Consider the following 12591-nt stretch of genomic DNA (forward strand, 5'->3'; position numbering starts at 1 on the left):
TTCGGTTGGTGCTTCGTTGTTGCACCAACTGATGGCTACTGTTTTATTGGATTTAACTCATTTTTGGCAAAAAGTGAAGCTACCTCGTTGTTGCTGCTAGGTCTTCAATTAGATTCAGACAGTAGAGAATAGAATCAAATGGAACAAAATAGAGGAGGCCTATGTTCAACAATGGACACAGAGGGCTGCTTGATGATGATGTACAGTATGTTAATTAATTATCGTACCCGACGTGATCATTGCAAGTATGCAACCAAATACGCAAAATGCGTATTTCAATACCTATACAGTGATATTGGTTGCATACTTGCAATGATGACGACGGGTACGATAATTCATTCACACACTGTATGATTGCAATGTGACGTTTTGGTAAATGTAATCCATAAATATCTGGTTTTTCTAAATATCTGGTAACGATTAAGTTAAAAATGTTATGGTTATTTATAACTATACATTTAGATAATCGAATAAAATAAAAGTATTTTCTAGTGTGAGTTTTTTAGTAGTTAGTTTGCGATAGCGTCGCGACGTTAGCCGGCGTCGTGTAATGTGGTGCGCATCGAGTATCGCGCAGGCGATCGAAGGTTTGCGACGCGATGGCGCCACCGTGTGGCTGTCGCCCGAACTTCGGCGCAATGCGCCCGGCTTACCACGGCCGACCGCGATCCGCGCCGCGTTCGTCAGTCGCGCGTCCGCTTCTGACCCAGTGTGACTCGTCGAACTTGGGTCCGGCATCCGGTGTCTTGTTCGCACCTGTCCTATCTGCTATTCACAAAAATTAATCGCCTCGAAACTCAATACGAGTTCCGCGCCAAACGACTTTTATAAAAATTCTTTTTTTTTCTCGGAAATTGTTTTTTAAAAAAAAAACAACAATAACAATGTTTGCTGTAATCTCGTGAGGAAATAAACGTTAATAAAATTTCTAATTGGAAGAGAGAAAAAAAAACAGCAACAACATCAAAGTGTTTATGGATTAAACTTGAAACAAAAAAATTCAAAAAAAAAAGAAGAATAAGAGTGATTGTGTTTTATTAATTTAAAAAAAAATTGTTTTTTTTTTCAAAACGGGGTTTTGTGTGTGGGTATGAATCGTTGTTGGCAACAACGCGGAGGAGTTTTTGTGAGCGTTTACTTCTTGGGTTGTCGCGAGTGTTGACCGGAAATACAATTGCCACGATACTACTATTGTGCTTGTTGTTTTAAAAGTAGTTGGAGTGGGGGGAAAATTTTTCAGAGGTGATTTCGATTGCGATTTAAAACGAAATAAATATAGGACCATGGATGTGCTACCGAGTGGCAATATATTCAGGGAATTGCAGGACATTCATGATACCGGTTACTTCTCAGCGCCGTCATCCTTGGAGGATCGCTGGCAACAGGTAAAAACCAGCACAACTCTTTCAAAAAAGACTTTTTTTAATAGATACCACGCGATAACTGGTTACGTCACGTGTTATTTCGACGTTTGCCGTAAAAGACTATTCCGTTACGAAACCACGTGACGAATCCTTATAGACATTTCTTGCGTGAACGGCATTATCTAAGGAATTTCTATTATGTAAAAAAAAAGAATGAATTATCGATCAAGCACCCGATCTACTATACTAGTTACTTTAGCGTCATCTGGTTGTCAAAACAAAACTAACCTTACTCAATTTTCATGGCCGACCTTACCTTTTAATCAACTTTCCTTTTAAACACGATCCAATTCTAATCGATATATTTTAATCAAAACAATTTTCTTTTTTATTTTCAAATCAAATTCAAAAATTCATTTGTTTAATGAATTTAATGATCTTGTTGGATCATTAAAACTCCAATTTGCCTGTTAATTTAACATCGTATAATGTAATACAATTTATTTATTTTTTTTATATAACCACAAATCATTCATGCTTGCGACTGGTTTGTTTTTACACAGTTCATATAATCTTATCGACGAACGGGAACGAAACCCAGATTAAATTTTTTTATCTCTTGTATCATATGACATCAAAAATAAAATTGATCCCTATTACATAACAAAGTTACAAGCCAGAATTGGATTAAAAATTATTTTACTTCACAAAATTGTAATTTGTTGTTTATTGTACACTATAATTTTCTCGTGCAAAATTTCGACCTCAAATTTGTATCACTCCTCATCTGGTGTGGAGTTTGTAGCAAATATTGAGATAATCCATAAAATAGAAGTGATACAAATTGTGTATCATTACAAATGATACAATTCTCCAAGTATTAATACATCATTTATTTGGTGGTAAGCCACATAGCAACTGTTCATGATTATGATTAAAACCATCTCGCGCGAAATGACTGTTCTTTGTGGTAAATTCCACATTACTCATATATGTGTTAAGAATCTAATGCATTATGCAAAGCCATTTAACAATAATTATTATTGTTGGAGGGTACCTAATCGTTAGTTTTTTATTACTAATTGAATCAGAAATACTTTTTTTATTCAAATTGCGATTATATCGTGTTTTTTTAACAAGATGGATTAACGCAGTGGATCTTAAACTTTTTGAGTAGGACGCATTCAAACTCGTACAAATAATTATGGCGCAAAATTTATTTTGACCTACTACATAATGTGCGGCAAAAAATTCGGCAAGAATCGAAATTTTGTTTGCCGACCATTATGGACTTAATAATTGTTGATTTATTATTGTGGAAAGTACTGGTTTTAGACGTTTTAAATTAGCAGATCCAAACGCCAATTGTAAATACAGTTTCAAGGAAGTATTCTAATGTGAAAGATAATGTTTCATAACTATTATTTTGCAATGCCTGATCTATAGAGTATTCCTTCTTCTTCTTTGATGAAATCTTGCCGAGCCGCCAGTTCATCTCTTCTGGAAATTCTGACGTTCTTAGCAGCATCAGACACACGTTGCTCACATCGATTAATGCGTTTCTTATCTCGACCAGAAGGGTTAGATGCGGCTTGACTCCCAATAAAATTGAGACACCTTAGCTAAAAATTGAACTTGCCAAAAAAGTTGCAAATTCTACAGTCTTGACACCTTTTGTTTAGGAGCAAAAGCGAATTTAGGGTTTCGTTGTTGTTTTGAGTATCTGCTTCTAGGCATCTTTATAGGTAATAATCTTGGTGATGTAAAATCATTATAGAGCGACGTTATACCTTCAAGAATAGCGGCTTATAACTATGAAAAGTACTAAGAGTACCATTTGCTTCTTCTTGTCGCCACTTGCACCAACTATCTTTTCCTGGAGGACAATAATTGTGTTGCGGTTTGTCCTTAGTCAAACTTTTGTGGTAGAACGTAGTCCAGACTTGTTTCTTCATATTCTCGACAGAATTAGCAATTCTTATGGCTAAACCATAATATTTTATAAGTTCGCCTATAGCTTTATCTTTATCCTTTAAAAGTGGTACTGTCTGCGTCTTGATCATTTTCATACCTACCCTTCTGTCGTCTACAAATTCTTTCTCTTATCTCTCGTGTGCATCTCGCTATCTTCATTCTATTTCATTCTCCACCAAACAACCTATTTTCTTCCTCAACTTCTCCCGTATAATTGGTTGATTGGTTACAATTCGTTCTTTCATTTTATCGGTTAATGTGAGAATATCTTCTTCTTTGCCGTGCATGCTAGAATTCTAAATATTAAGCTATATATCAACCAAATTTGTGACCTGGAAGTCCAAAATTGATAGCGCAGCAAGTTACAAGATTGAAGTTGTTTCATCTATTCAAAAAACGCAATAAGTTCTTTTTTTCTTAACAACCTCACCTCAGTTTGCAAAAGTAGCCGTCTGTATTGTAATATAGAGGTGTCCCGAAACTCAACGTCAAGCGGGCACCGGGTGAGAGGCCAACTCATACCGGTTCTGGTAAAAATAAGAAAAAGTTCTATGTCTCTTAGTTAAGTGGTAATAGACATATTTTTGAAAATGTTAAAAATCGTTTCCGTACATCATATCTTTAGGTATTTCGGTCAGAAATGTTCGCAATTTAATAGTGATTTTTTTAATAATGTATTCCTTATGAACCATGCTACTATAGCAGTTACAAATCAAAGAACAAAAGTCGTTAGTTTTGCAAAAAAATGTATTAGTTTGATTGAGTTAAGGTTGAAAGAATTTATGTCTATTTAGTTTGACACACGATTTCTAAACAACGGAGTAGTACAACACCCTTGGCAAGTTATTTTAAAAGATGGCCTGTTCAAGATTCCAAAATGGTATAACACTAGCCATTTTTCTTTTCCTAAAAAATATTATTGCTTGTTTTTCTGCAAAAAACGCGTTATTTAAAAAATTCATACTTTCGTATGTTATTTGTATTTCTTCCAAAATAATTCAACAAGTTTATTAGAAGATGTGCCACTCAATATGTACAGAGCTAATTATGATTGTCCTGTACGGTATTGCATATAGAATAGCCAGAAAGATGGATTGGCCACAACCGAACCGAACTGTGCCACAATATTTATACAGCAGCAGCAGAAATAAATGCAAAGAGATTTGCACAACTAGTAAAAAGATCTTTGGCAATGCAGAGCATGAATTAGTGCCGACGGTAAACAAAAATAATGCTTTTGTTTGTTTAATTTTGTCTTTAGGTTAACCTTATTTTAAACAGTCCTTTTGCAAGACATAATAGCAATCATCTTGTTGAAACCACATTTTGTACTTCGTAGATATTGAGTGGCACATCTTCTAACAAAGTTAAGAGGAAATAAAGAGTAAATACAAGTAGCATACGAAAGTATGAATTTTGAAATAACGTGTTTTTTGCAATAATATTTTTTATGAAAACAAAAATGGCAAGTGTTGTACCATTTTGGAAACTTGACTAAATAGGCCATCTTTTAAAATAACTTGCCAAGGGTGTAGTACTACTCCTTTTTTTAGAAATCGTGTGTCAAACTTAATAAACAAAATCCTTTTAACCTAAACTCGATCAAAAATAGTTTTTCTTTTGCAAAACTAACGAATTTTGTTGTTTGATTTGTGATTTCTATAGTAGCATGGTTCATTGCGAGCATTTCTGACCGTAGTACCTAAAGATATGATGTACGGGAACGATTTTTAACATTTTCAAAAATTTGTCTATTACCACTTAAGGTTGAGTTTCGGGACATCCTGTTATATGTTCAAAAACTATTTCAAATTTTTCTCTTAATGTTTATGCTTGACATCAAGGCCTTTTTATGAAGATGACCACACATGACGACCTTAATAACAGACACTTTTCCATGTAGTGTAGTCATTTAAAATATTAAAAATGTTTTCACATTTTCTAGACACACTTAATTCTATGCAAAAAAAGAACTGATTTACTAATTCATCTTCATTAATAGAATGAATGTACGCCATGAGTTACGCCTTACTGCTGATATCTGTTGACTCATCAAAATTCAGTATTACCATGTTGTTGGTGATTGCCACATCTTTTTTATTGATTCTCTTGCCTCTCTTCAAAATCTGCAGAATCTAATTGCTTCTCCCAAGTTTCACTTAATTTATAACACGAGGTTTTCACAAATACATCGAAAAGCTTTAAAGATAAATACCCAATGAACGTATAATGCCACATTTTCATATTATAGATTCTCATCATTTCAACACAGTGTCGTAGTTTTGAAACCAAGAGAAATTCAATTTTATCACCACACACTTTTCCTATTTATTATTATAATGCCATTTTCATTTATAATGTAATAGCTTTTTATAAAACTAGAAAGTGTTGAAGAAGATTTAAAAAATGTTTATAATTGTGTATTCTCCTGTTTAATATTTGTTTCCTTTTTCTTGATCTATCTTTTCTCATAACACATTTTATTGGATTAATTGTACTAACATTATGCGCTCTCTCCCAGACTTTTACTCCAATTCACTTGAACGATTCGAAAAATATGATAGACATATTGTATCATTTTATAAAAAATGAATTTTTTAACTCGTGAACTTCTTCGGAAAACAAGAGTACAAAGAAAGAAATTGAGCAATTCTCCTTATGTGGTAAAAGAATACTTTATTCTAAATAAGAAAAAGAAATATGAAATGGTTTCAATAAAAATCACCATATCTTATTGATTATAAAAGGCAAAGAAACGACAGCGAATACCCACAATTGTATATAAAAAACTAAGTGCTATTTATCATTGGTTATTAATGACATGATGGAATAAATGGTACAATACGTTATCAATAAAACCTTATTATACATACATGTGTATTTTTAACTTTTTAATAACGTTTATTATATTTAATAAATTAACAACATAAATAAAAAACATTAATTAATAGACATTAAAAAGTTTATTGCCTATTTTAGAACTACTACGTACATAATGCAAAACATTCAGATATTTAATACCTATTGAATCAAATAATCGGAAGTTGTTAAGAATTTAAATAATGTAAAACACTTATGCAACATTAATCTCCAGCTGCCTCCAATCCCCAATTAAATAGGATTATTTCAAAAGACCACCCAAGTATATTTGTCTTGGTCGAGGCTACGTTTGTCTTGTTTAAATAACAGCTTTGTTTTTGTAAAAGGTTTATTTATACATGCTATTATATAATTAATCATTTTAATTACAACTTTAATAGATTTTTTTTGCAACATTTGTTTTGTGAGCTATGCCGTGAATTAAATACACGGTACTTCAGTGAAAAATCATAAATCAGATCTGTCAGAGAAAAAAAGTCGAAAATGAAAAATCGTTCATTATTCAATCAACTTCACAAACGATCGTCCAAAAATGTATCGAATGTAGTAAAGCGCCATGGTCGTAAGTGGGTTTGAAATTTTTTCAACTTTATTTCGCCGCGAATTAGACCATGAAGTATTACTCAGCAATATATTGAAAATACATAAATATCGCTGGGTTGTAAAAAAAAGCGCATTAACAACAATGCGTTAAAAAAAATCTATTCAGGTTTTTTAAGTTCCATAAATCTCAATTATGGAAACCGTAATTTATAATTGGATTTTCATTATCGAAATGTTGGATACAGGAAATAGCTTTTACTCCAAATAAAGCATTATTTTTGCTAAATACGTCATAACTTAATTCTACTCGGTATAAAATTTTCTTTTAAATTTTGATGTGATCGATCGATACAGGGCTATTATAGTATATAACTTAGCGATTAAAAAAACATTTCTTGTAATTTTTTAGTTGCATCACTCATTGTAAACAAAGACATGACGTTTGATAGGCGTTTTTAGAAAAAAAATTGTACGTTATTGAATGTATGAATTATTCACAAAAATCAAATATATATCCTCTCTTTAGTCTCTATAACTATGCATCTTCTAGCAAATCTTTCTTAACAATGCATATTTTTATGCATTGTTGAAAAAGTTCGAATTGAATACTTTAATATCGAGGTCTCTTTTTTACATTTTCAGTTTAAACAATAATGAATGATAATTTATAGAATTTTCCGATTTTTTGTAATGACTTATAAAAATGTGATTATGTTGAGTGTAGACCACTCCAGTTATTTAACGTTTTATGTATGCACTAAAAATCCTAGATCTTTATTAACATTTCAGCTAAATCCACCAACCGGAAATGGAACCTTTTTCATATAGATTTACATTTTTAATAAAAACAATATGTTGTATGTGGCTTTACAATTATAAAAAACATTTAATTGTACAATTTTAATTAAATCACGTAACCGAAGTAATTGTATGTCTAAACACACTCCCAGTTATTCGCATACAAACTGGCACTTTAAATTGAGATTGATTAATCAAATATTATATAATATTGTATTAATCATTATAAACATTTAGTTTCACTTTAGTTATTTAAAAGGAATTAAGAAAGATTTCGTTCTCCAAAACTTAAAGTATAATGTTTGAAATTAGATTATCTGAAAATAGTATTGAAAATATTTCTGTATTTTCTTGAAAGAAGCATTTGAATGTAGACAAGGGCATAAAGCTACTAGAAAGAAATTTAAATGTTAATTTCGTTCAAACTTTTTTAGTATCTTCTCATATAGTTTTCTGTAGTAATAAAATAGTTTAGCTTACTCATATGCATTTGTCATCTAGATACTGACCAATTAGTATTACATTCCTAAAAGAATCACTAAGCAATACGTACGAAAAAATAGATAATAAATGTTAGCAGCTTCAAGCATGCAATATAAGTTACACGTAACCAGGAAACTATTTGAGTTTATTTCCTTTAACCCAAAAGAAATGGACCATTGCATTGTAATGAAACATAACGCTGAGAGTCGATTTTGGTTGGGGATAGATACTTTCTCTATTTTTTAAAGCACTGGCAAAGAATGGCATCATCCCTAAATACATAAAAAACAGTCAACCCGCCCCCATAAATTGAATCTCGACAAACTATATGGGAATGGGGCGGCTGGCTAGGCACTGTACATAAATAAAAAATGTCGAAGTAAAAAAGTAAACAGACCACTCTGTTATCTTATGAAAAACTCTACGATGTTATTTATGCATACTGTGGTAGTTAGCGTAATATAAAAAGGTTGTTTTTCTTATCTTACATTATTAACGCATCATTTTTAAAAAGGCTTGATATCTTCAATCACATTTCCCACGAGTAATCTCCGAAACCATCGAAAGTGTTGGTTATGCATCACTTCTTGAATAAATTTACAATAACTGTTTCAAGATGCGGCAACTTTGGCGACAAATCCTGTTTAACTGTACCCATACTTGTTCATTCCCAAGGAAGATTTGCAATCTATTTAACACACAATTTTCTCAAGTTCTTTGTCTTTGCCAGATATGACATTACTGAAGTATTATTGAAGTAGTTATAAAGTCATTTTTTTAATGTAATTAATTTTTTGATAAAATCGCAATATTATCGTCACCCTTTACTATTACAATAGATAATGAGTTTGATAATAAGTCACAATTTTAAGCAACACGAACTTTTTAAATTGGTATGGTTAGGTACAAACTCTCCCTAGCATATTCTCCCTATTTAAAAAGACCTCTGTACAAAACTTGTGCGCTTTTCAAGCCTTCATTTAAAAGGGGGATTATGGGTGCTTTCATTACTCACACTTCAGTAAATTTAAACATATGCATGACTGCTTCAAACATAATGTCGTATTTGGGTGGTACAAGCAATTGAGTGTTATGGCAACAAATTTGAAATCAATAGATCATCATTTTGTGTAGGAAATTTTATGCGAAACTTTGAATGAAATTGTGTAACCTGAATGAATTACCTGGGATACAATTAAAAATAATTAGATCTAGGAACATATTGCAGTCTCTGGATATTTCATTAAAATAGGTGTACATTAACGATACGACCTGACATTGAACCCAAGTATGGTGAAATTAAGTTTACATAATATCTGCGGGCGATTAACTACATTTTGCAGTAAATCTGATTGCGATCACTACTCTACGTGTTGATAATGAGGGTTTACCAAAACGAGCGATTAAATTACAATAATCAATACACCAATCATATGATACGACAAAAACTTTAAATACAATCTCTGTAAGAGCTCGCTCTAAGGAATTAACATGTTTTCATGGTTGCTAAATCAATTATGTGTAATCAAGACGTGAACGAATCAATGCATTAAATGTAGTAAGAAGGTCGGCAGTTAAGAATTCATTGCAATTACGATAAGAAATTCCGTAACATAGTACGTAAAAGTTAACATGATTTATGAATCCTAGCTTTGCATCGAGCATTACATCTAAATCGGTGATATTATTTGTGTTACGTAAGATTCAGGACGTTAATATCGAAAGGAAGTACAGTTAAGGTACGTATCACATTGCTCGTTTTGTCCAAAGTACCTTAAATCAAGTCATAACTTGGAGCGTTGTTGGTACCTCGAAAGTCAGGTTATTATTCACACCAACAATATCTATGTCAGATAGGTCTCACAACGTATCATGAATTGCAAGCAAAACACCTTTACCCGTTAATACTTGTATATCGATCACAAAAAAAACATAAAGTTAACAAGACTTAATTCGCTATTAGCTATATGAACACTTATTCAGGAAACCAGATTATGGTCAAGAGATTCAGCAAGCTCATATGATCTAATGAACGATATATCCCATCGAATATTCCATGCGAATCTCTAAGTACATAATCCAAATACATAATTTGACCAAACAGTGACAAAGTTCAACATGAAGCGAAGATAACAAAGAATTTAAACACTTTAAATTGACCCGTTCCGATTACAGGTATTATATGTATGTCACTTTAATTGTGTTTTTTTTTCTTGTCATGACATCATTTCCGACAAATTAATGCAATTTGAGTGGGTAACGAATGAAAATACCTGTCATAATACCGTAACGACAATTTAAACACACGCCCATAATAGAGCGTCAATGTTAAAAGATTGAAAAAGCTCGAAAGATCCTAAATGTACACTGTAAATAATCAAGAATCGTGAGATAAAGCGATTTAAAAATAGCTCTAATTTGAAGCAGTTGCTAATTATAAGACTCAAACAAGAAATTGCAACATACATACCACGAAATAAGTTTGCTAAAAAGCACTAGAAAACACAGCTGCTCTCGTTAACACGATTTCGAAATTTTTGAAATAAACAAAGGTCAAAAAAAATTGTATGATTTATACTTATATTAAATTTTATTTTGTGTGAAAACACAGTTTAGCGAAGCCTTGAGCTGGACTAAACCTGTAAGCCAGCTGAAAAAAGTAGCGTGCTCTTTAAGCCATTGTTAAAAAGGTGCTTCAGAATATTGAGAATATATATTGAGAAGTATCTCTTAGTCAGACTAAGACATAAAACTCTTGAACTATTACCAAAAATTTACAACACCCACTAACTGTAAATTCTCCTTGCTATAAGAATTTAATCCCAATTGATGAAGAAAATCATCCACTTTTCTACAAAACAGTATTAAAACATTCAAAATAAAGTTATTAGATAACATTTATAGTAACCATGGGAGATAAAAACAACCATATTGAATAACTATGTTAAAAGCTGATAAAGAATAACCAAAAAGATTTTTTTAGATATTACGTACTTTTTGATAGATAATTACCAACGATTTCTCATGCTATGGAATGGTCCACGATATATTCGTTATTTATTACGAAAACGACGCTCATCTACACGCTTTGACAAACAGTTTTAATAACATAAATAACCTTTCATTCACCACAGAGACAACAAAGGATAAGGTCGTAAATTTTCTGCACATCACTTTTAAGAAAAACCTTAGTAAACAGAAACTGGAATTTAAATTTTTTCAAAAACACCACCACCACTGGCATGGTACCCTATAACTCATACCACACGAACAACATAAAAATATTTGTTTAAGATTCTTGTACAAATATCTCTTTCCTACCGCTCATAACTTTGATAACTACGTAAAAGATATTCAAAATTGTTCTGACTATAATTATAAAATACCATACATTCAACAAATATGCAATAAAGTTCTTAAACCCCAAAATTCAAAATTCATCCCAATATTTCATTTCCAAATCTAAACCGATAAATCCTTTGTAAATAATGCAGTACCCAAGGTTGATTACAATAGCGTATATGTTGGTCAAACATGTTGTAATCTAAATACCAGACTAAAGGCATATTTAACCACAGGTTTATTACCAGCATTTGCAAGAGACCTAACGCATACGTGATCATTTGATAATCATTTATATCTGGTAAAGAACATAGAATTTTTATTTTTATTTATATTCCACTCCTGCGTTGGTTTTTCATACAATGCTCTTTGTCCTGCACCTCTAACTGTTTTCATATCAACACGTTTACATTTCAACTTTAATGCAAACCCCTGATTTGGTTAACATCGGTATTTCTATACAATTTATGTTGTTTTTTTAATAAAAGGTTTTGGTCGGTTTTGTTTTAAACTTGTGTGATATATCAATAAACGTTTCTTCGACGATTTATCAACGTTGAACTTTTAATTTGACAGTAATTACTCAGCTTGTTTAATTGGTTTGTATTTCTTAATTTTTGTATGTTATGTAATAATTATAGCATATCGTTGCTTTCAACATAAACGCAGGTAAAAAGTGACTTTTCAAAGAATTTTAAGGATTTTACTTCCTATTTTTAATTGATAATTAACAGTTAATAAATATTTAAACATGTCCAGGAATTTCGCAGGGCAGGTAAGTAAAGGGCATTTACCCCTTATCTACCTCTCCGTTAGATAATTCAAATATATTTTACAAAAGAAAATAAATGAAATATATTTAAATCAAACACAAAAGTTTAATACAAGGTTTTATTCAATGTGTACAATTAAACAATATAACATTTGTAACAAATTCGTCGAATATTTTAATAAAACGTAGCTACTGTGTTATAAACTACTACTTCCAGGGTGTATTCACATCGCTTTTCTTCTTACCTTATTTTTACCTTACATTGCATGGAAGTTTTTGTAACACCATTATTAGCTCACATAGGCACAAATATAACAGCGTAATGAGCTCCGCGGATACCGACCACCGTTTGCTGCTATGCATGTGGCCTTCACCGTCCAAAATAGATTTGCCAAGCTGTATTTGTATTTATTGTATTCAGTTATATTTGTTTTT

The 12591-nt window shown here is 31.7% G+C and overlaps 1 protein-coding gene across 1 annotated transcript in view; it reads left to right on the forward strand.

The window, feature by feature from the left end:
* The first annotated feature begins 656 nt into the window (after window positions 1–656).
* The window catches only part of LOC111426396 (Krueppel-like factor 7), a 264191-nt gene continuing 252256 nt past the window's right edge, over window positions 657–12591 (forward strand). The window contains exon 1 of the mRNA XM_023060899.2: window positions 657–1385. Coding sequence (XP_022916667.1) covers window positions 1284–1385 — 102 coding nt within the window. The 5' untranslated portion in view covers window positions 657–1283. The remainder of the gene's footprint in view (window positions 1386–12591) is intronic.

The sequence above is a fragment of the Onthophagus taurus genome, chromosome 2, assembly GCF_036711975.1.
Source record: "Onthophagus taurus isolate NC chromosome 2, IU_Otau_3.0, whole genome shotgun sequence".
In the NCBI taxonomy this organism is placed as follows: Eukaryota; Metazoa; Arthropoda; class Insecta; order Coleoptera; family Scarabaeidae; genus Onthophagus; species Onthophagus taurus.